Source organism: Ursus americanus, chromosome 16 (genome assembly GCF_024610735.1).
Source record: "Ursus americanus isolate L20-20 chromosome 16, mUrsAme1.1.p, whole genome shotgun sequence".
NCBI classification, from domain to species: domain Eukaryota; kingdom Metazoa; phylum Chordata; class Mammalia; order Carnivora; family Ursidae; genus Ursus; species Ursus americanus.
Window position 1 is genome coordinate 46,051,333 of NC_142142.1, and position 23,086 is coordinate 46,074,418.

General features: G+C 44.0%; 2 protein-coding genes and 1 non-coding gene across 4 annotated transcripts in view; all 3 read left to right on the forward strand.

Annotated features, from left to right (window-relative positions):
• The window catches only part of CLMP (CXADR like cell adhesion molecule), a 93,501-nt gene extending 87,300 nt beyond the window's left edge, over positions 1-6,201 (forward strand). Inside the window, 5 exon segments of the mRNA XM_045798009.2 lie at positions 267-434; positions 906-1,028; positions 1,835-1,976; positions 3,032-3,279; positions 3,282-6,201. Coding sequence (XP_045653965.2) covers positions 267-434; positions 906-1,028; positions 1,835-1,976; positions 3,032-3,279; positions 3,282-3,364 — 764 coding nt within the window. The 3' untranslated portion in view covers positions 3,365-6,201.
• A 2,593-nt stretch (positions 6,202-8,794) lies between these two features.
• Positions 8,795-13,643, forward strand: HSPA8 (heat shock protein family A (Hsp70) member 8). 2 transcript variants are annotated; one of them, XM_087868335.1, is made up of 9 exons: positions 8,795-8,815; positions 9,846-10,055; positions 10,392-10,597; positions 10,797-10,949; positions 11,050-11,605; positions 11,824-12,026; positions 12,267-12,465; positions 12,690-12,922; positions 13,221-13,643. In XM_087868335.1, the coding sequence occupies exons 2-9, from the start codon at positions 9,851-9,853 to the stop codon at positions 13,404-13,406; spliced, it is 1,941 nt and encodes a 646-aa protein (XP_087724461.1). In that variant the 5' UTR covers positions 8,795-8,815; positions 9,846-9,850; the 3' UTR covers positions 13,407-13,643. The 2 variants fall into 2 exon arrangements, with proteins under 2 accessions (XP_087724461.1, XP_045653964.1); XM_045798008.2 differs by lacking the exon at positions 8,795-8,815 and adding an exon at positions 8,937-9,092.
• On the forward strand, positions 11,672-11,759 carry LOC123792745 (small nucleolar RNA SNORD14). The gene has a single exon (XR_006779786.1). It is a non-coding gene; the product is annotated as a small nucleolar RNA SNORD14 (small nucleolar RNA).
• Positions 13,644-23,086: the final 9,443 nt, after the last annotated feature.

A 23,086-nucleotide genomic window follows, 5' to 3' on the forward strand; every position in this document is an offset into this window, starting at 1 on the left:
AGAAGGGACGAGGGAGTTTCTGAGGCAGCCTCTGAGAATTACAACAGCACCGCTGGAAGCAGCTGGGACTGGGTATATGTGTGTGCAGGGGATGGAGGTGGGTGTATTTCTGGGGGTGCTGTAAAGCATGGTTGCGTGGCAAAAGACTACTGACTCCCCACTCAAAAGTTGGCCATAACAGATGCCTAGAGAAACAGCCCAACAGGGCATAGCTCTTCCACTGAAGCTGGTGTCTGGCGATCTTTGAAGCTTTTTCTTTTTGCCAGTGAGACCATCAAAGCCCAAATGTGAGTTGGAAGGAGAGCTGACAGAAGGAAGTGACGTGACTCTGCAGTGTGAGTCAGCCTCTGGCACAAAGCCCATCGTGTATTATTGGCAGCGAATCCGGGAGAAGGAGGGAGAGGTTGAGCATCTCCCTCCCAAGTCCAGGATTGGTAAGTCATCTTCCCACCAGTCTGCTGAGACAACAGAAAGGGTACTCTAGCCATGAATTCTAAATCTGGTTTTGTCAGCAACTCACCACGTGACCTTGAACACACTGCTGAACCTCTTTGAGCTTCTATTTTTCATCCATCAACCCGGAAAGAAAAAAGCATCCGTCTTCTCTTTCCTCAAATGGTACATAAAAGCGGCACAAGAAATGAGAGAGAGATGTACTGCATATCCAGTACCACATATCTAAGTACCGTGTTTACTCTCCCTTACACGTTCCCAGTCTTTCGTAACTCTCAAGGATGTGCAGTTTCAGAGACTGTTCCCCTTTCTTTCCACATTCCAAAAAATCTATCATCTCATCCTTACCAAATTGTATTAGAGAATCTTAGGTCAAAGATGCAATGAGGTAAACGGTACACAGAGACCCTGTCACTAAGAGGATTACAGTCCTTCCTTCTGCTTGTGTGTAGACCACAATAACCCTGGACGCGTTCTGCTACACAATCTCACCATGTCGTCCTCTGGGCTCTACCAGTGCACCGCAGGCAACGAGGCTGGCAAGGAAAGCTGTGTGGTGCGGGTGACCGTACGGTGTAAGTGTCCAAGGGGCTTGTTCCTGCTTTTGCATTGTGGTTAGGCGTAAAACACTTTAAATCACAAGTAAGAGTAAGGTCAAGGTAAAAACCTTTATTTCCAGAAGGACATGGCTATTGCTAAAATAAGTTCAGTAGTTGCGACGGCCGTTCCACTCTTGTAGCTAACTCTCTATTTAGGAACATGTGTGAATTTGTCAGCTCCCTAAAGAGATTTATTATGTCCAGGAGGGCACCAAATGGAGATTTCCTTTATAAATGTCAATTTCCCTTATAAAAGGGCAACCTCTACTTTGTTTTTAGAACTTCTCCTGTATCTGCTCTTTCTCATAGATAATCAGCTTAAGGGGACAGGTATCTGGCTGGCTTAGGCAGTGGAGGATAGACTCTTGATCTCAGGGTCATGAGTTCAAGCCCCACTCTGGGTGTGGAGCCTACTTCAAAAAAAAATCAGCTTAAAATAGTCCTAATGCCAAAGAGGCATATTTTGGGGTAGCATGATCTGCTACCTTTCAACATCAAGGGGGTTAGTCATACACCAAGGGTCAATGGGAACTCAAGAAGATAGAAAGATCTGGAAATACTCACCTTGTCCAGGGCTTATGTTTTTGTTTGTTCTTTTAAGTAAATGCTGTTCCCGGTGTGGGGCTCAAACTCACAACCCCAAGATCAAGAGTCCTTGAGAGTAAGAGTCGCATACTCCACCTACTAAACCAGCCAGGCATCCCAGGGCTTATGTTTTTTAAGTTCACGTATTTCTTAGCTTATGTTTGGCTTTACCTTTGCTTTTGTTTCTGAGAAAATAGATGTACAAAGCATCGCCATGGTTGCAGGAGCGGTGACGGGCATGGTGGCTGGAGCTCTGCTGATTTTCCTCTTGGTGTGGCTGCTGATCCGAAGGAAAGAGAAAGAGAGATATGAGGAAGAAGAGAGACCTAATGAAATTAGGTAAACCTCCCTTCAAAATCCCTTCTACTAGACTTCCTTTCCAGAGCTAGCTTATAGTGACCAGCCAACATAAATGTTCCGTTTCCTCTTTTATTATTTTTTTTAAGATACTTTATTTATTTGAGAGAGAAAGGAAGCCAGAGACACAGCAGGAGCCAGGGGCTGGGGTGGAGGGGAGTGATGGGGTGGAGGCAGAGGGATAAACAGACTCCCTGCTCAGTGGGGAGCCCAACTTGGGGCTTAGTCCTAGGACCCTGATATCGTGACCTGAGCTGAAGCAGACACTTAACTGACTGAGCCACCCAGGCACCCCTCCCATTTCCTCTTAACTATGAATCTGTTAAAAGGATTATTTTGGTTAGGTAAGGAGTTCCAGGCTAGGGATGGAAGGTCTGGTTTATCTTGCCTATATCCTCTACTGAGAATTAAAAGATCAACTTTATGTTACTTCGGATTCACTTCCACTTATAAAGGGCCTACAATAAAGAATGGGCATAAGCTATGGGCCTTGAAGGGGTTTACGTAGGGATGCCTGGGTGGGCTCAGTCGGTTACTCTTGATCTCAGCTCAGGTCTTAGATCTCAAGGTCATGAGTTCAAGCCCTGCATTGGGCTCCACACTGGGTGTGGAGCTTACTTAAAAAAATAAAAAATAAAAAAATAAAAGTATTGGGCAACCCCCTGGGATCCCCTCTCTCCTTGGGAGCTTTGTACTATCACTTTGCTGTCGCTCAATAAACCTGGCTTTGCTGCCTACCAATCAACCAGTCAGTCAATCAGGGTTTATGTAGAAAACCCCAAATCTCAATGGTAAGTGCTTACTCTCCTAATAGAGTTGACTTCAGGGCTACCAAAACATCCATTTGCCTCAGCCAACCATGAAGTCTCAGGGACTGCGGAAGTCCCCCTTCCCCTAAATGGCTGCCTTCCAGTGGTATCATGTGAAGTTTACAGCTTGAGGAATTTATTAGGAAATCTCAGAAGGAAACAACTGTAATGGAAGCTATCACAGTCTTGTCAGTATTAAAGTTTACCTTTGCTGTTTTTTCTCTCCAGAGAAGATGCAGAAGCCCCCAAAGCCCGCCTCGTGAAACCTAGTTCCTCCTCCTCAGGCTCTCAGAGCTCACGCTCTGGTTCTTCCTCTACTCGCTCCACAGCAAATAGTGCCTCACGCAGCCAGCGGACACTGTCGACTGAAGCAGCGCCCCAGCCAGGGCTGGCCACCCACGCATACAGCCTAGTGGGGCCAGAGGGGAGAGGTGCCGAACCAAAGAAAGTCCACCATGCTACCCTGACCAAAGCAGAACCACACCCAGCATGACCCCCAGCCAGAGCAGAGCCTTCCAAACCGTCTGGATTACAGTGGACTTGACTCCCATGCTTTCCTAGGAGTCAGGATCTTAGGACTCTTCTAGTCATTGAAGCTCAGTCACCAGCCACACAACTCCCTCGAACCAGATGACAGGCCATTTTAGTAGCAGTGAGCATTGCATGGATTCAAACGAGCACTTTCTTTGTATGACATCAAACGGGAAAAAGGGTGCAAACTGATCCTCTCCAAAAAGGCATCTCATGGTGCCTTGAGACCAGAGTGGGGAAAATCAGGGGTCCAAATCTGTGTATTTGTTGACCGGGACCTATGGTGGAAAAGGTTGGGGAAAGGGGAACTGAACACACTTAAAACTTCTCGCCTGAGATGTTTTCTATCAATACTTCGACTCACCATTGTCAAGAAGAAATGAGATGTTGTTCATAAATTTTCTATGCATTTCTGCAAACCTACTGGATTATTGTGATTATTCAGAGTCACGTGGAACCCACAGCCTTATATTTCATCTAGCTGCACCATGTACGGGGCATATTGCTTCTGAGAGATTTCAAAAAGGAAATACGCTTCTTCTGACCTGACTTCATTTACCATAAGGTTTGGATATGAATTTCACAACCAGTTGAACTAGTAGGAGGTGAAGAATGAGCTGAATTTCTCCCCCTCTACTCACTACTAATCTCCCACTTATATTAAACCGTAAGGGAACTAAGAAAGGAATTCAAAATGTGGGACAGGGGACTGTGAAAAACTTTCCATCTTAATGATGTTCAGAGGGTCACTGACAGATATCAGAAATATATACTGGAACATCTGTGGACTGTCCCTCAAATCAGACGTCTCTGAGGACTTCCCTGCTGGATATCTCTGGAGCAAAAAAATATTCACTGTGTGTCATTTGACAATGTTCTTGGAAATCTTTTAGAGAAAGATTTTTCAGAGATGCTAAAAGATCTGATATATATCACTGCATTCTCTTCTGAGAACATATGAAATCAGAATTTCAAGACTAACTAAACTAGAAAGGGAACTTAGATCAGTTTTCTCTTAATATGTTGAGGAGTGGTATAGGGAAGTTGACTATTACACCAAACATGGAGCCTCCTCCACTTCTTTCATTTTAGGAGAAGGATGTAAACCTGGGATTTTTGATAATTCTAGGCCTTAAATTATCAAAAAGATCAGGGATTGCCAACATTTCTTAATGGCACTGCAAGTACGTCATAATCATTCCCTCTTGAGAGGCTGACACAGAGAGAAATTCGGTAATTTCCCAGCTTAGCCTCTGAGGAAGTCCAGGTCTGGGAAGGAAAGGGAATTATATTTAGGGAAGGGATGGTGAGGATAACTCGTGGGTGGCAGGACAGGGCTGGACTAGTGACTGCTAACATTCGAACTGACACCATCTTGGAAACAATGAACAGAAATGATTCACCAGGATAATCATCAAAGAGTTGATTCATGGAAGAAAGGTGTGTGAGAAATAAAAAGAAAAGCAGCAGCCTCCAATACAAGAACTTGCCTTTTTAATAGTGTTGACTATTCTGTGAGTCAAATTCATCCTATGGCAAGGATGGTAGATCTGAAATAGCCCCACAAGGACCTTAGGGCAAATGTCAACAGATCACCATTGGTAGTGCAAAATATTTATGATTAAAAGGGCAAGTTACGGGGAAGAGAAAAGTCATGCTGAATCTGGAGATGAAAGCATTGTTTCTAAAATGGGAATCAGATGCTTGCAGAGAAAAGGCAGATCTGGGATTTGGCCCCATTTCTCTGGTTTTTCAGTTCTACATTTCTCACAAAACAGTCCTCATATAGTGCAAATGCATTTCCTTCTAGGGTCCTTTAAGAAATGGGGGTTTATCCTTGGGTGAAAATTGTAATCTGAGGTTTGTCTTCCTTTTAAAAAAAGCTGGGAAATAAGAGACATCGAGGAAGTAATGTAAAGAATGTCTGCTATTACTTTGAGAAGGCTGGCATATTTGGAATGCTTCTTATACTAACACTGCCTCATTGTAAGATAGAAACCCCTTCCATACTCTACTTTTTTATTCTTCTGGTAGTGTGGTAACCTATCACCTCTGCTATGTAATTCTGAGAATTCTCATTCCTAGAGTACCTGAGCCAAACAAGTACACTATGGAGGCTGCAGCTGTACCATCACAAGCAATTTGCTCTTATCATTATTTACTACCTTTGAACCTAAGGTTTCCCGTGTATGCCTTTGAAAGCAGGAAATCAGTCCCCTTTGCATGATATGGAGATTTAGGTTATTTAAACATGTTAGTTACTAAAAGACTAAAATACCAGTTGAATATCCAGATTTTGGAAATCTATTCACACTGGAAATCTACAAAAAAATTCACAAAACAGGTAACTACCTAAAATCTGAGAAATTCTAAGGAATTAAAAATTCTAAGCGATAAGGTGCTTAAGTTTTAGCGATGAGAGTACACTTCTCTTGGAGTCAGGTTTTTGGGTTCAGATATGGTGAGCTCTGGGCCTAAGATAAAGTTTTGAGACACTACTGGCTTCAAACCATATTCCATTAAGTCAAATAAATCTGATCCTTTAATATGAAACAAAAAGGCAAGATAGCTAAAAAGTAGAAAAAAAATGTTTGTGAGAAGAAGATACTGATGGAATGATGTGAATGTTTGGAGAATAACCATTTCAATGCCCTTGTTGTTACACTGTATAAAAATAATTTCAGAATTGCTGTTGCAAAAAGACATATAATTTTGCTTCATTTCTGGTGTTAAGCTGTTTATATTTTAAATTCTAAGTTGCCTTGTAATTGAGACTGTATTTGATCACAAAAACCAAATATTTATTACAGCTGTATCTGTATCAGCAATTAAAAAATAAATAAGGTGATACCGTAGGAGAAGCTGAAGGTCATATAACCTGCACTGGAAATTTGTTCATTAGCTTGCTGCCAAAAGAAAAGAAGAACTCAGTCTGAGTATGATCCATTATTTATTAATTTCAGTGACAAACATACCAGGCACTATTTTTTCACAAAGCAAGATGCTTAGTAGTACTGGAGATACCAAGTTATGACAGAGATCCTGCTCTTAAGGACTTTATCAAAATAAATAAAATATTTTATACCAAGGTGAAATGCCAACAGAACAACACATTAGGGGGTTCAAACTAATCTCAAAAGAAGCAAGCACTCAGAGATTCAAATAAATTTGAAAAAAAATCTCCACAAAATTAAATGAGGTAATACATGCAAAGCACTTAGAGCAGTGCTTGGTATGTGACAGGGGCTGAAATATGTTCATCATGACCCCAACCCCCAGTCAGAAACCCTAGGCCTCAGACTTCTTCACTGCAGTCCCTATGCCCCCAAATTTTAATTTTCCATCCTGAATGTATCTGAAACCTTGTGCACTTAAAGAGGTGGAGCCAGGACATTCACCTTATTGAGCTTTAAATACATAAAGCCTGAATCATTCTATTTAATAAGAGCATAGTCCAAGTTCTACAATATATTTTGAGTGACTGGACACAGGTTATCTATTCTGCTTTCTTTAATCACTGCTGTTAGGTGGGATACTCCAAGCCGTTGGGCCCTTGTTTTATTTCCCAATGGTTCAATAGTTAAAATGTTGTAGGTAGTCCAGAGGTTAAAAGCTGCAAAATGCAGGGTATAGTTCAGAGATTGTACATGATAGGCTGAGTGGGAAAAAGATTATAGGTATCAAAGAAAATTGAAAGGAGCCTCCCACAGCACACATCTTCCTCTTCCTGGAGTTGGGGAGTTACATGTGTCTCTAGAAAGAAAATTATACTATAGTGTAACAAAAAAACAGACCAAGGATTCTGGAATCAAAAGCGCTAGCTTCCGTTCTAGCTCAGCCAGCTGTAAATCCTACAAATAACATCTCTGAACCTCATTTCTCTCCTAATACCAGAACGTATATCTCAGAAAACTGTTTTGATGATTCCATGATACGACAAATGAAAGCACTTTGTACGCTGTAAAAGCATCATATAACATTGATTTCTTGGGAGGTGGGGAGTAATTTAAGTATATGCCCTCCACGTGCTCAAGCCAACATTGCCCCCCCACCCCAAGGCAAATGTGAAAAGAAAATTCTTCCTTCATATATTTGAATCTGTCTCGAGGCTTTACTGGCTTTGACAAGGACAAGGTGTCCTCTTCTGACAGCCTTTTTGGAGGCACTGTCTGGAAGGTCTTTCTAATTCCAGTCACCCCACTGTATTAGGTAGTTTTAAAAGAATCTTTCATTTATCTGCTCATTTATCTATTAAACAAGAATATCAGCTGCCCTGCGTGTTTGAAAGAACACCCTGGAAAACATTTCAAGGAACTGAGAAAGGCTCTTAGAATGACAAGGCCCAAATACCTGCCACCATGCACCACAATTTAATTCTAAGTATTATTGTTTTGTGGACTCGATTAGTAATGTTTTCAGGATGCCTCTGAACGATCTCTCTAGTTTTTTGTACGTCAAGAAAGGAAAAATAATACATCATGTAACTAAAAATAAAAGAGGCTCAAAGTCTAAATCAAGGACACGGGGCTACTGGAACCCAGGTTCCTAATGCCGGATTCTCCTACACGGAAAAGACTTGCTAGCTTTTCATTTCTTTCACAAATTAACTGAGAAGTGTGGGATTTGGCTGTGGGGAGAGGGAGAGCCCAGAAGCCGAACCCGTTTTGGCGGGAGGTGGGGAGTGGCGGAGTTGTCTGGACTCAAGGAAGCGGGTTTGGCCCTTTATTTCGCTGAGGGTTCAGACACACGATCCGGCCCAGGTGGTTCTGAGAGGCCGGACCCCCTCCAAACTCTGCATCGAGGGCTGCCGGCCTTCAGCTGCCACGGTGACAGAGAATTCTGGACGACGGCCTGGCTAATCTGTCCCCCCTCCCACCCCCCGCTTGGGCGCGGCTCCCTCCAGCCCCAGATCTGCGTACCCCCAAGCAAGTCACCCTAGCAGCGCCCAAGGGTCGGTAACTCCCCCCCCCCCGGCCCCTAGTGCTCAGGCCTAGCCCAAAGCCACACTAGGTAGTAAACGTGGGACCATGAAACCTGGGAGGGCCTAGAGGACCCCAAATAACGCCAAAATGGGGGTTGGGGGAAACAGAACGAGGACTGGGGGGGAGGGGCGCAACAACCTTCGCGGCCATTTTGTCCTCGCTCTACTTCCGTCTTCCTTCCCGGGCTGCCGGCTCCGGACCCCTCCCTTCAGGCCTTGCGCTCGTCCTCCCGCGGTTCCGCGTAGATCCAGATCGCGGCCAGTGCTGCTGTTATTGGCTGGTTCCAAATTTGCCCGCCCCTCTTCCTCCTCCTCCTTCCGTCCCCTCCCGCCCGCGCTTACTGGTAGCGCCTGCGCAGAAGAGGACGCTCCTTTGCCTCCCCACCCCCCCGCCCGGGGTGACTGAGGACTCCCGCGCGCGGGCTCTCTCGGCTCCACCCTCCTTTTCCCCGGGGCCGTTCGGAGAGCGGGGGCGAGAATGAAAGTTCCAGAACGCTGCGGTGAGTGCGTCATCGCGAGGGGGGGTGGAATGGGGGCGGGAGTGGGCGAGGCCCGAGGGGTAGAGCCGGCTTAGTCATTGGGGCTCGTAGAGGTGGCCGCACGCCCATTGGCCGAAGAAGCCATGATGGGCAGCCGGCAGGGGTGGACCCCTTCTGGAAGGTTCTGAGGCAGGGTATAAGAGACAGGGTGGCGGGCGGAAACCGGTCTCATTGAACGCGGGGCGACATTGCCAGGCAGCTGTTTTTTTTTTCAAGCCGAGCCAGGCCCACACAGAAGGTGAGGTTTCCGTCCTGTGATGATGTGGTAGTTCTTCAGGAGCCTGCATCCCGCGCCTGGGCTGAGCGGGTTTGCGGCACCTTGATGGTTTCTGAGCGTTCATGTAGGCGGAGGGCCCTGAACCTTCTGCCCAGTTGGGGCTCTCTCCTTCTCGGGAGGCGGCGTACCTGGTATGCGACCGGGCGGGAAAGTCGGGGCGTGGGCTGCAGGCCGTGATGGCCGACGCGGGGCCAGGGCGGCGCCCGCACGGACGACGGGGCAAGGGCCGCATCCAAGCTGGGTGGGGGGGAGGGCGGAAGTCTGGCGCCCTGGAGCAGACCTTTCTTAGATCCTCAGAGCAGGAAGCCGCCATTGGCACGCGCCCAACGCGGGGGAGGAGGGCTCTTGAGCACGTAAGACGGGCAGTATTGTGGTGCCTCTCGGAGCGCTGGTCGCAAGGAGGGGGGAGGGAGAAGGTCGGGCTCTGGGCTCGAGACCACGTGCTCGGTACGGTGTGGTCACAGACCCTCAGGGAAGGTGCTTCCTTCGGTCTGGCCTGGGCCCAGCTGCGGTTGGCACGGTAACTTCGACTGCAGCATTTCGTGCACTGGTCGTTCCGCGTGGTTTTTACACAAGGGCAGGGTTTCTGGAGGAGGTGCTACTAAGTGAAACAAACCTTGGCCAAAGTGCTTATACTTGATGGCCTAGGTTTCGTAGTAAGCGTTTCTGAGCGTTTAATTGCCTTTTCAAACCATGGGCTTTTTTTTTTTCCAGCAACCATGTCTAAGGGACCTGCAGTTGGCATTGATCTTGGCACCACCTACTCTTGTGTGGGTGTCTTCCAGCATGGAAAAGTGGAAATAATTGCCAATGATCAGGGAAACCGAACCACCCCAAGTTACGTCGCTTTCACTGACACCGAACGATTGATCGGTGATGCCGCAAAGAATCAAGTTGCGATGAACCCCACCAACACAGTTTTTGGTAAGCCGTTAATTTAGGCACAGTGACATGAGTTTAAGTGGCTTAGATGGCGTGTAATTTGAAAGTCAGAAGTTCATGGAATATAAGGCAGCCATGAAAGCCCGGAAAAAAGGAAAGCTGTTTTTTAAAATGTCTAGTAGTGGGGATTCTATAACTTCATGTAAAAGAAAACGGAAGTAATTCTAGAATAGAAAATTTGAGTAACTGCCATAGAGAATGTAAGCCTATTTACTATTCTGGAGTTGCTGGGCCTCTTGGGGGTCAAGTAATGATGGACCAGGGTTCTTATTGGGTAGTTGTAGTGTAACAACATTTACATTGGATAACCTTTTACAGATGCCAAACGCCTGATTGGACGTAGGTTTGATGATGCTGTTGTCCAGTCTGATATGAAGCATTGGCCTTTCATGGTGGTGAATGATGCTGGCAGGCCCAAGGTCCAAGTAGAATACAAGGGAGAGACAAAAAGTTTCTATCCAGAGGAAGTGTCCTCTATGGTTTTGACAAAGATGAAGGAAATCGCAGAAGCCTACCTTGGGAAGGTGAGTAGTGTGCAACCCCACAGGGAGGTAGTTGCTGTATTATGCACCAGATTCCCTAATGAATGGAATTCATGGGGTTTTAACTGACCAGATTATCTTTTAAAAGTGTGGTTGTGTCCTAAGTGCATGCAGAGGCAATGGGATGATGGGACTGACAGTTTAAGGAATGGACTACAAAAACACTATCTTTTGTTTCTAGACTGTTACTAATGCAGTTGTCACAGTACCTGCCTACTTCAATGACTCTCAGCGTCAGGCTACCAAAGATGCTGGAACTATTGCTGGTCTCAATGTACTTAGAATCATCAATGAGCCAACTGCTGCTGCTATTGCTTATGGCTTAGACAAAAAGGTATGTACCATCTATTTGTAAAGAATAGGACTCATTTTACTGTAGATGGGAGCGGAGATTTTGGATAAGGAGTAGTAATTACCTTGTATCTTAATTGCAGGTTGGAGCTGAAAGGAATGTGCTGATCTTTGACTTAGGAGGTGGCACTTTTGATGTGTCTATCCTTACTATTGAAGATGGAATCTTCGAGGTCAAATCCACAGCTGGAGACACCCACTTAGGTGGAGAAGACTTTGATAACCGAATGGTCAACCATTTTATTGCAGAGTTCAAACGCAAACATAAGAAGGACATCAGTGAAAACAAGAGGGCAGTTCGTCGTCTCCGTACTGCTTGTGAACGTGCTAAGCGTACACTTTCTTCCAGCACCCAGGCCAGTATTGAGATTGATTCTCTGTATGAAGGAATCGACTTCTATACCTCTATTACTCGTGCCCGCTTTGAAGAATTAAATGCTGACCTGTTCCGTGGCACCCTGGACCCTGTAGAGAAAGCCCTTCGGGATGCTAAGCTAGACAAGTCTCAGATCCACGATATTGTCCTGGTGGGTGGTTCTACCCGTATCCCCAAGATTCAGAAACTTCTACAAGATTTTTTCAACGGAAAAGAACTGAATAAGAGCATCAACCCTGATGAGGCTGTTGCTTATGGTGCAGGTAATAATCCCTCTATCCTAGTTTTAAACAGTTCTAACAGATGGCCTGTCAGGCCCCAAGCTCATTTCGCTGTGATGATTGATTGTTTAAACATTCGTAGTTTCCACCAAAAGCTTAGCTGATGATGGCCAAACTTCCTTGGATGTCTGAGCGATCAACATTTGTTCGTGAGGTAATGAGGTGGTTGGGATTTTTTTAACCAATTGCTTTTACTTCAGCTGTCCAGGCAGCCATCCTTTCTGGAGACAAATCTGAAAATGTTCAAGATTTGCTGCTGTTGGATGTCACTCCACTTTCTCTTGGCATTGAAACTGCTGGAGGAGTCATGACTGTTCTCATCAAGCGTAATACAACCATTCCTACCAAACAGACACAAACCTTTACTACCTACTCCGACAACCAGCCTGGTGTGCTTATTCAGGTATATTTTATGTTGTGTTGGTATTTTGGCTGCACTTGGTCCTGTGAAACTTTGGGAAGACTTGTCCCGCTGTGATGATTTGACTTAAACCATTCGTAGTTTCCACCAGAAGTCTAGTGTTGGTCAGTTCCTTCCTTGGATGTCTGAGCGATCAGTCTTTCCTAATTTTACTTTACACAAATCTGGAAACTGGGGCAGTCATCTTAACTGCTTCATAGTAATTTTTTAATTCCTACCTAGGTGTATGAAGGTGAGCGTGCTATGACCAAGGATAACAACCTACTTGGCAAGTTCGAACTCACAGGCATTCCTCCTGCTCCTCGTGGTGTTCCTCAGATCGAAGTCACTTTTGATATTGATGCTAATGGTATCCTTAATGTCTCTGCTGTGGATAAGAGCACAGGGAAAGAAAACAAGATTACCATCACTAACGACAAGGGTAAGTTAACAGCACAACTTTGAGTTAACTTAATTGCGTTTTGTGTGAAAGATAGCTTGGGTCATAAGGATCTTTTTTTTTTTTTTTCAAAAATTTCAACTGCCCAAGGATATATTAGCCAAGAAAGCATTTCCTGGAATTCCTGTTTTTAATGGGTTACAAACATTGCAGGGTATACCACTTTAAGGTTCAGCTTTAATTAAAAAGACTGGTTAACTTCATAGGCCGCTTGAGTAAGGAAGACATTGAGCGCATGGTGCAGGAAGCTGAGAAGTACAAAGCTGAAGATGAGAAACAGCGGGACAAGGTGTCTTCAAAGAATTCACTTGAGTCCTATGCATTCAACATGAAAGCAACTGTTGAAGATGAAAAACTTCAGGGCAAGATTAATGATGAGGACAAACAGAAGATTCTTGATAAGTGCAATGAAATCATCAATTGGCTTGATAAGAACCAGGTTTGTAATCTTTACTATACTATAATAGAAGGTGGGGGTGGTTAAAGGGCTTCAGCAAAAGATGAGATGGGGGTCTTAATAGGTCACGATGATGAATGGTCCACACATTCGCGGTTTCCACCAGAATTCCCGATGTTGGCAGCTAGATTCCTTCCTTGGATGTCTGAGTGACCCAAGATTTCATGGGTAGTGAAGACTTGAATGTGATAGGCTTCTGTGTCTATTCTGTAACAGATTGCACCAGACCTGAAGTTTCCTTTATTTGAGGAACCTGTAGTAAAATTTTTTTTCTTTTCAGACTGCAGAGAAGGAAGAGTTTGAACATCAGCAGAAAGAGCTGGAGAAAGTCTGCAACCCCATCATTACCAAGCTGTACCAGAGTGCAGGGGGCATGCCAGGAGGAATGCCTGGAGGCTTCCCTGGTGGTGGAGCTCCTCCCTCTGGTGGTGCCTCCTCTGGGCCCACCATTGAAGAGGTTGATTAAGACAATTTAATAGGTCTAGCATTGTTCCACACAAAATACTCGAAGGACCCAAATTTGTAGCAAATTCCATGGCAGTTTTAACGTTGAGCTGCTAAAGTAAATAAACTGGGCATTCTTGATACTTGAATATGGAATATGTGCACAGGGAAAGGAAATAAACATTGCACTTTATAAGCACTGTATTGTTAAGTGGAAAATGCAATGTCTTAAATAAAACTGTATTTAAAATTGGCACCATACAGTTGTCTGACTCCATGTGTACAAGGGCAGCATGCAGCATTTGATGGGGGGGGAGGTTGGATATTTCTTGGCCTTGTGGTAAAAGACCCAAAACAGTATTTGGATAGTAAAATAGAGGAATTTCAACAAATTTGAATCTGTATAGAGTGTGGTTTGGGTTTATGATGAACTAGATTCATGATTACTACATACTACAGTAAAATGAAAGTTGGGGTAGCTGTTGGTAGGGAAAGAAGTAATTAGAGAAACGGGTATCTAAAATGTTTGCTTCATCTGGCTTGATGAATGAACTGGTTCTCCATTGTAGGGTTAAGTTTGGGGATGGCCAGTTGAACAGTGGAATAGCCAGTCATTGGAAGCAGTTTATTGAGCATGTGCAACTGTTAACAGATGGAGCATATTCCCTCTAAAGCCTTATGTTCTCCCAGGGGAGATTGTGTTCTCAATTTGTCAGGGCTGGGAGAACTGGCTGCAGAGTTGAGGGGTGGGGGTTGTTCACTAGAATCAATTGAGAGACCTGGAATATCTACTTCTGGTTTCATGGGACTTAGCCTAACTCAAAAGGACTTGAAGCTGAGCTGATTACCAGTTCTGCTTGACAAATTTACACTGGATTGCTTTTGGGTAAGTCTGGTTTTAGTAAGCCCTGCGTGGTTGGTCTTGGTTGTGTTAGTAAATGCGTTGAGAACTTAAGCTTTGACAGTAAATTGGCGTTCGGCTGCATGCCAGAAGTACTCAGGCTTTTTGGAATTTGAGTCTCATAAAAGTCATGTGCATGTGTCATTTTGTCATGATGGGCCTCAGTCCAAGCCTGAAGCAAGGAAAGAAACAGGTTAAGGGTGATTGTTAAATATGTTGACAAGGCTTGGTGGTGCTACACCATCTGCCACCTGGTGGTCAATTAGAAGAAATGAATCCTGGCATGTGGTAAGGTCTTAACTATGTACTCAGAGCAGAAGAGCCCAAACCTTGATAGCTACTAAACCTTTCCCGGTCTTAGGAACTGTTGGTTCCTGGGTGACCTGGTATTATACATTATATTTGGATTTCATAAGATTATTTTGTAGTGATTGCAATACTTAAGCATTAGGCAAGGTCTGTAAGAATAGCCGAGACCTCATTCATACAGAGGCCATTTTCTTCTAAATGGTTAACAGTACTTTAATAGACTTTGGTGATTCAGGAGTGTATCCATGTAATGCTTGGAGTCTCCAGAGATTTATGGTACCATACATGATTTATATTTGCTTTCCCTTATCTTTTTCAAGGATCACAAATTTAAAAAGCAATGCATGATCTTTGGGGAAGGCCCAGGCCTTCTGTATAACTAATATGTTTTTTTTTTACCACTTACTTTATGTGACCTGGGTTTTAGTTATATTTGTTAATATGTACATTCTTTATGAACGGGAGCGAACAATTTTGAGTCTACTCCACTCAAAAGAAATGTAATCTCTTTTGTTCTTCTGAAATCATGGGATCTTGGTAAGAAAATTGTGGGGATCAGATGTGATTAGTGAAAAAACAGCACAAGACAAAGCCCAACCGAGTTGATTGGTTCTAGCTATTGCAAGTTGAACTTCCAAGTTAAAGGTGTATCCATGAATTCTGTTAGTGAAACAAACGGGTTTGAAAAATGGTTTCCCTTATGCAAATGGAAGAAGTTGGGCTTATATACTAGGAAATAATGGAGCTTTGAGAAGAAGGTGAAATTATTGTCTGGATTTTTTTTTAAAGCTGATCTGAACAAGGTGGTGTTTACAGTTGACGCAGGTTCAGAGTTGATCTCAAATTGCACAGGAGAGGGAATCCAGATACTCAAATTCTGGCAGGCTTTACTCCAAGACCATCACAGCGTGAATTAAACACTAGCTCAAGGGGCGCCTGGGTGACTCAGTTGATTAAGTGTCTGCTTTCTGCTCAGGTCATGATCCCAGGGTCCTGGGATATATCCCCTCATTGGCTCTCTGCTCAGCGGGAAACGTGCTGCCCCCTCTGCCTGCTGCCCCCTTTGTTTGTGCTCTCTGTCAAAATCTTAAAAAACACTAGCTCAACGCAGCACCTGGGATTCACACTTATTGGAATGAATATTTTCTTTTTAAAAATTTTATTAGCACAAGCATGGGGAGTAGCAGAGGGGGAGAGAGGAGCAGGCTCCCCACTGAGCAGAGGCTCAATCTCAGGACCCTGGGATCATGACCTGAGCGAGCCAAAGGCAGACACTTAACCAACTGAGCCACGCAGGCGCCCCTGGAAGGAATATTTTCTTAAAGGAGTTTTGTAATCCTGCTCCTTAACACATGCAATTATGTACTTAGTAACTTGGTCTGTATTCATCTGGTAGTTCCTCGATGGAGTTCATGGTCAGTAATTTTTTTTGTTTGTTTGCCTTTTGCAAGTTTCATTCTAAGTAATCTGGGCATTTAAGGAGCTCAGTGACTCAAACCAAATTTTGTCTTTATTTTGTGTTTAATTATTAGGTTCCTGCTGTGAGATAAGTCTGGTTTGGGGGGTGTAGATTTAAAAAAAAGCTGGTGTTCCAGCCTTCTAAATGTAGAATAACAGGAGAGGCTGACCAACACAAGATCAATTGCTAAGTATGAAGTGATTTTACAAAGTGTCAGATGGCATGTTTGTGGGAAGACCCTGGCAAGAAGTACTAGAAGTTGTTAGAGCACGTTTAGAAGAAGATGCAGAGAAGTGGCCATAGAGGATAGCAGTATTTACCACTTACCGTTCAGTTTAGAGTTAACAGATGGCTTCCACTTCTCTTGATTCTTTTAACAGCCTTCTACGGGAAGGATGGCTGGATGGTCAGCTATGCACGTGTAAATCTACATGGGGTGGTAAAGGCATTGTTTAATTCCGGCGAATTATTAAGGAAGTTGTGGTTATAAGCAGAAATGTGGTGCTTGGTTGCTGGCTCATAATTTTGCACAGGGCTCCACTGGATTGGGGAGAGGGAGCAAAAAAAAGCCAGCCAACTGTCTATCTCCATGTGCAGCTTTTTAAGAATTAAGGCTAGTTTCAGCTAAATTATTTTAGCAGTAGCTTGAGTTTAATCAACAGTTATTGTTGCACTTGTTAAACAAAGGAGTATTTTTTATCTGCAAAGCCACAGCAATACGTTTACTCCTCACATTTTTATTTATGTACTTAAAATGTAATACAAAGAAATGGAACGATAATGCCGCAAACAATTCTTTGATCAAACCGTATTTACAGAGTACCTATAATTTTCTAGATTCTATACTTTCATAGGAAAAACAGCCTTTTGGATTCTGGTAAGGTAGAAAGGAGTGACTGGGGCAACGTAAATAGGAAAAAGTTGAGAATTTTTATTTTTGGGGTCTGCATCTGGATGTAAGGACTTCTTCTTCCACTAGATGGCAGTAGCTATTTAGAAAAGGACTCCAAGCGCAGCTGAGGAAAGCTGCTGAAACGCGTTCACTCAAGTCTGTGCTTTTTGTTTCACAAATTGCCTAACCCGGAAGCAAGTGCTGAGGAAGGAAGTCAGACACGAATATTCATATTCATGTTCCAGGTAAAGATTCCCAGCCGACAGTTGAACGAGCGCCCTAGTTGGGGATATGACTTTGAGGAGAGATCTCTGTGTATTTGGGGCTTGGGTGTGGTGAGAAGATACAGAGCTTTGAAGCATGGAGGGGGGAAAAGGTAAATCTCAGTGGTTAGAGTGTCTTTATTGATACACTCTTTCTAATTTAAGCCCCTTTGTTATTTCCCTCATCACCTCTGAACTTTCTGAGATTCAACCATATTTGTATGAAATGCTTGAATTTCTCCCCCCTCAAATTCAAACCCAAGAATGCAAGAGTATTTACACATTCCTATATTTCCAGCGTCTGGCACGTTATAAGCATGTAATACTTACCAAGCGAAAGAATAAGAAGGAGTGAAGCAGGCACCCAAGAGGTTAGTGGTAGAAGGTACTCTCTTTGGGCTTTTTAAGGATTTGGTCCTGGTCATGGCTATGGAGTGGTGAGAGGCTGGCTGGCTGAGCTCAAGTTCCCCCACAGTTCTTTACTACAGTTGCTCATTGCAGAATTGGGGAGCCAACGTTAAAGTTGCATGAGAGGAGGGAATGATCAAGCCGGAAATAGCTCTAGCAAATGAAAGTGACAACTGTCAGAACCTTTGGCCTAATGGACCCCCAATGTCCTCAGATTGCCTCTGAAATCTGGGCAGTATGTGGAGTGGGGTTAGCAGAAGCAGCACAGCAAGTCTTTTCAATACAAGGGAACAGCCAGACAGCCTGGCCTGGAGGGAACGGGGCCTGTCCTAAGAAGCTGGGCCACAGTTCAGGGCATTCAGAGGATGCAGCCAGCCCCAGAGCTCTAAGGAAAAAGGCTGCCAATCTTCTTTTTTTTTTTTTTTTTTTGGAGTTAATTTTTTTTTCTCATATTTATTTATTTATTTATTTTTGAGTTGTATTTTATTTTATTTTTTAATGATTTTTTATTATATTATGTTAGTCACCATACAGTACATCCCTGGTTTCTGATGTAAAGTTCGATGATTCATTAGTTGCGTATAACACCCAGTGCACCATGCAATACATGCCCTCCTTACTACCCATCACCGGTCTAGCCCATTCCCCCACCCCCCTCCCCTCTGAGGCCCTCAGTTTGTTTCTCATAGTCCATAGTCTCTCATGTTTCATTCCACCTTCTGATTACCCCCCCCTTTCTTTATCCCTTTCTTCCCCTACCGATCATCCTAGTTCTTATGTTCCATAGATGAGAGAAATCATATGATAGTTGTCTTTCTCTGCTTGACTTATTTCACTTAGCATTATCTCCTCCAGTGCCGTCCATGTTGTAGCAAATGTTGAGAACTCGTTCTTTCCGATAGCTGAGTAATATTCCATTGTATATATGGACCACAACTTCTTAATCCAGTCATCTGTTGAAGGGCATCTCGGCTCCTTCCACGATTTAGCTATTGTGGACATTGCTGCTATGAATATTGGGGTTCATATGGCCCTTCTCTTCACTACATCTGTATCTTTGGGGTAAACACCCAGTAGTGCAATGGCTGGATCATAGGGTAGCTCAATTTTTAACTTTTTAAGGGACCTCCACACTGTTTTCCAGAGTGGCTGTACCAACTTGCATTCCCACTAACAATGTAGGAGGGATCCCCTTTCTCCGCATCCTCTCCAACAATTGTTGTTTCTTGCCTTGTCTATTTTTGCCATTCTAACTGGCGTAAGGTTGTATCTCAGTGTGGTTTTGATTTGAATTTCCTTGAAAGGCTGCCAATCTTCTTGACTTGGATTAGGCAAGGGTTTCTTAGATACAACAAAAGAAAAAGACATTATCAGATTTCCTAAAAAATAAAAACTTAGGTAAAGGACACCATCAAGCAAGTGAAGAAAGACAACACACAGAATTGGAGAAAGTATTTGCAAACCATGTATCTAATAAAGGATTGGTATCCAGAATATCTTAAAAATATATTTAAAAAAAACATTTTTTTACGGTAGACAAAAGATCTGAAAAGACATTTCTCCGAAGAAGATACACAAATAGCTAATAAGCATATGGAAAGGTGCCCAACAGTCTTAGCCATCAGTGAAATGCAGCTCAAAACCACAATGAGACAGAACTTCATAGCCCGCTAGGAGGTCAGTCATTAAAAAAAAAAAAAAAACAGGTTGGCAAGGATGTGGAGGAACTCGAACCCTCCTACGCCTACGCTCGTGGTGTGAATGTAAAATAGTATAGCCACTGTGGAAAATATTAACAGTTCTCAAAGAGCTAAGCAGAATTGGCATTATGACCCAGGCATTCTACTCCTAGCTATGTTCCCAAGACTAATTACAATGTACATCCAAATAAAAGTTTGTACACAAATATTCATAGCAGTATCAATCATAAGAGCCAGGACATTCAGTCACCCAAATGCCTGTCACCTGATGAATGGATAAATGTGTACACGGGTGCAGTGGGATACTATTCAGCTGTAAAAAGGACTGAGGTACTGATACATGCTACAACACGGAAGATCCCTGAAAAGGGGGCAGCCACAAAAGACCACGTATTATATGATCATATGAAATGTCTGGAATAGACCAATCTTTGGGGACAGAAAGTAGATCGGTTCCGTAGAGCTGGGGGAAAGGACAGTTGGGGAGAAATGCAGAGTTACCCTAAATAGGTAATGGGGCTTTGTTTTGGGATGATGAAATCATTCTAAATTGTAATGGTTACACAATTCTGTGAATATACAAAAAACACCAAATTGTATACTTCAGAGGAATGAATTGTGTGGTATGTCTCAATAAAGCAGTTTTATGATTTTTTTTTAAGTCAGAAAAGGAAAGAGGCTCTACAGCTGGCTTCCCCAGTGGATGGGGAGGAGCTGAGAAAGAGGGAGAGAGAGAAAGTCTATGTGTGTCCCCTGCGTGGCAAATGGGAATATGGAGGAGGAAGAACAATAGAAAATAGATAACATTCTTCCTTTCAAGGAAACAAGTTGTCACGGCTGTTCAGCTGTTTTCATTTCCCACCCAGCTGTCTTGACCTTTGATGTACACCATTGTGTAATGTTGGGTGCATGGCATGTTGATCTGATACACTTCCGTGGTGTGACATGATTACCACAGGAGGGCTAGCTAACGCCTCCATCCCCTTACGTTAATTACCATTTCCTTTTCCTGGTGTGAACACTTGAGATTTCCTCTCGTAGCAACTTTCACGAATCTACATGCTACTGTATTGTTAAGGACACTCGCGGTGCTGTGCCTGAGACGCCTAGAACTCTATCCTGGGAGCCAGAAGTTTGTACCCTTTGGCCCACCTGTCCCCACCCATGCTGTTGTTTTCAAAGGTCTGCACTTCTGTTGGAGACTCTGAATCTGAGTAGATGCAGGTTCCACACCCAGGGGTTGAGAAAATAGATTGGGCTGGAAAGAAAGCAGGTGGCCAGTAATCATCTGAAAACTGGAAATATTCACCAGGAACCTTTTTATCTGCTTGTTGATTGTCTGTCATGTTTCTGTCTTAGACCCGCTCGGCTGTTTACTAGGTGTGAGACCTTAAGCAAGCTATTCTCTCTTAAAACTGAGTTATCTTATGAAATGGGGGGATTATAATTGTCAACTATTAGGTTTGTTATGCAGATTAAATGAGCCAGTATATGTGGAATATTTAGCTCTCTGCCTGGCACCTAGAAAAAGTGCTCAGTAAGAGCTATTATTAACTATTAGTTAAATAACAGTCATAATTATTAACATTTCCTAAGGCTGCCATAACCAGGGATGAAAAACTGTGTAACTTAAACCAGAAATGTCTTGTCTCACAGTTCTGAAGGCCAGCAAGAGTCTGAAGTCAAGGTGTTGGCAGGGCCGTGCTCTCTGCACTAGGGAAGGAACTGTTCTGGGCCTCTCTCTTAGCTCCTGGTGGCCTCACATGTTCTTAGGCTTGTAGATCACTCCTGCAGTCACGTGGCTGTCTTCTCCCTGCATGTGTCCACTTTGATCTCCCTCCGTGCACATCTGTTTGTTTCCAAATTTCTGCTTTCCACAAGGACACCGGTCATACTGGAGCAGGGCCCTCACTAATGATCTCATTTTAACTTGATCACCTCTGTAAAGACCCTATTTCCAAATTCACATTCTGAGGTAGTGGGGATTAGGATTTGTTACCCTTAAAAATAAAGATGTCTCTTATTTTACCAGCAAAACGGGTTTGTTTGGGAATAGCAGAATGGCAATGTAGGACAGGCACGCTCAGGCAAAACCATAGGCAAGTCCCACAAACAAAGGGGAGGAACTTTATTTTACAGAGGAGAAGGAGGAAGTTGGGAGGAGTTGTTTTGAACAAAAGTCCACTGGAGAAAAGCAAGAAAGAGGTCAGGGAGATGAGGGTTTCTCCCTGGCTGAGTTGCACGGTCTGCCATCTCTCGTAGGAGACGCAGTGTGCCTCTTTCCCTGTTGGGGCCTGTAATTGGTGGTTATTTCCCCTTGACTTTTCTCCTGGTGGGGTCTGAAACTGAAGATTCTTGTAATTGACATTGAGTGGTCCAGGCTCTGCCTTCCAGCCACCCTTTCTGGCATCTTGAGTCTACTCCATTGAGATTTCCCTTTATTAATTTTCATAGACTTCACTAGATTTGGGGGGGGGCAGGGAACACAATTCAACCCATAACAGTCACATTCCCTGTTATCACAGAAGAGGAATCCCCTTCCCAGCTTTTGCCTAAAAATAGAAAACCCTCCACAAAAATCCAGGTGTCTGTTCTTTTGTGGGACCCACAAAAAGGCATTTTCATGAGTCTTCTTCTCTGAAGTAGGTCCCACTGTAGGCCACCAGCTGTGGGCAGTGTTCCCCTGGTCCCTCTACCCAACCACCATCCCTCCAGATTCCCAAACAATGCCTAATTCTATTATTGTCAGTCATTTCCCCATGGGCAGCAGTTTATTTCTGTCATCAAGTCTCTGATGAAATCTTTAGCCATGAAATGTTTAGTCCAATCCCAACAAATCGTGTGTAGTGTTAACATGGCACAGGCAGCCGGCGGCCTACATTACGTGGTAATTTGGAAGCGAGAGAAGTGATAATATAGGGCCAGGCTTCTTTTGTGAGCTCGCATTAATGCTGGAGCTGGTGATGTCAATTGACAGCCCATTGATTTGGGCTAATAGTGCCTGGAGGGGGCAGAATTGGGGCGAGGTAGGGAATAAAGGATATCGGTCAGTCGCCAGGATCCCGGCAGCTTTTAATCTATTATTGCCCTCTTTTAATGCAACTTCTGTGTCAGCCGCATTTCCTTGCCCCAGCTCCGCCTGCTGTGCTGAACTGCGAAGCCAGTGGGACGCCACCCCCAGAGTGGTCCAAAGTTCCCCAGTATTGATTCTTTGATGCTCTGGGGTGCAAATTATAATTATTTCATTAAGCCCTTTAATGGGTATCAACTATGAACCTTCCCCAGCCCAGGCTGGGGTGGCCAGGGCGAGGTCCACATCATTTATCTGTGTTCATCTCGTTGCTACCAATTGTCGTTCCCTGGACCCTTTTTCCACCTCCTATTATCGCGTCTATGGTTTTAGTGGGAAGCAGGTCGATCTACTCTCAGAGAGGAGCTGGGAAGGGGAGTTGGCTGATTTGGAGAGGCCACAGGTGAGCAGATTGCAGTGTTGGCTATCCACACCGAGGGACTGGCTATCCAATCACGCTGTCAGATCTGCTCTGCCCACTTCTAGTTTGCTTGTGCGGGGAGGTGATGAACAATACCTCCGAACAAAGCAAGAGATCTCGCAGCTGCTTCCTTGTGTGGCTTTGAGTCCTGTTGTAGCTCAGGAATACGACACACCCTCACTTCAAGTTGGCGGTCAACCTTACTAGGGCGCTGTGGATGCAAAGTGTACAAAATCCTGCCTTGTGTCCTCAGGGAGCTTCGACTCCCGTAAAGGATCT

Bases quoted from the DNA above. Each gene is read 5' to 3' on its own strand.
- HSPA8 (XM_087868335.1), top strand. From the start codon at position 9,851: ATGTCTAAGGGACCTGCAGTTGGCATTGATCTTGGCACCACCTACTCT. The intron at 10,598-10,796 runs GTGAGTAGTGTG...TTTTGTTTCTAG, and splicing joins CAGAAGCCTACCTTGGGAAG to ACTGTTACTAATGCAGTTGT. The intron at 12,466-12,689 runs GTAAGTTAACAG...TTAACTTCATAG, and splicing joins TACCATCACTAACGACAAGG to GCCGCTTGAGTAAGGAAGAC.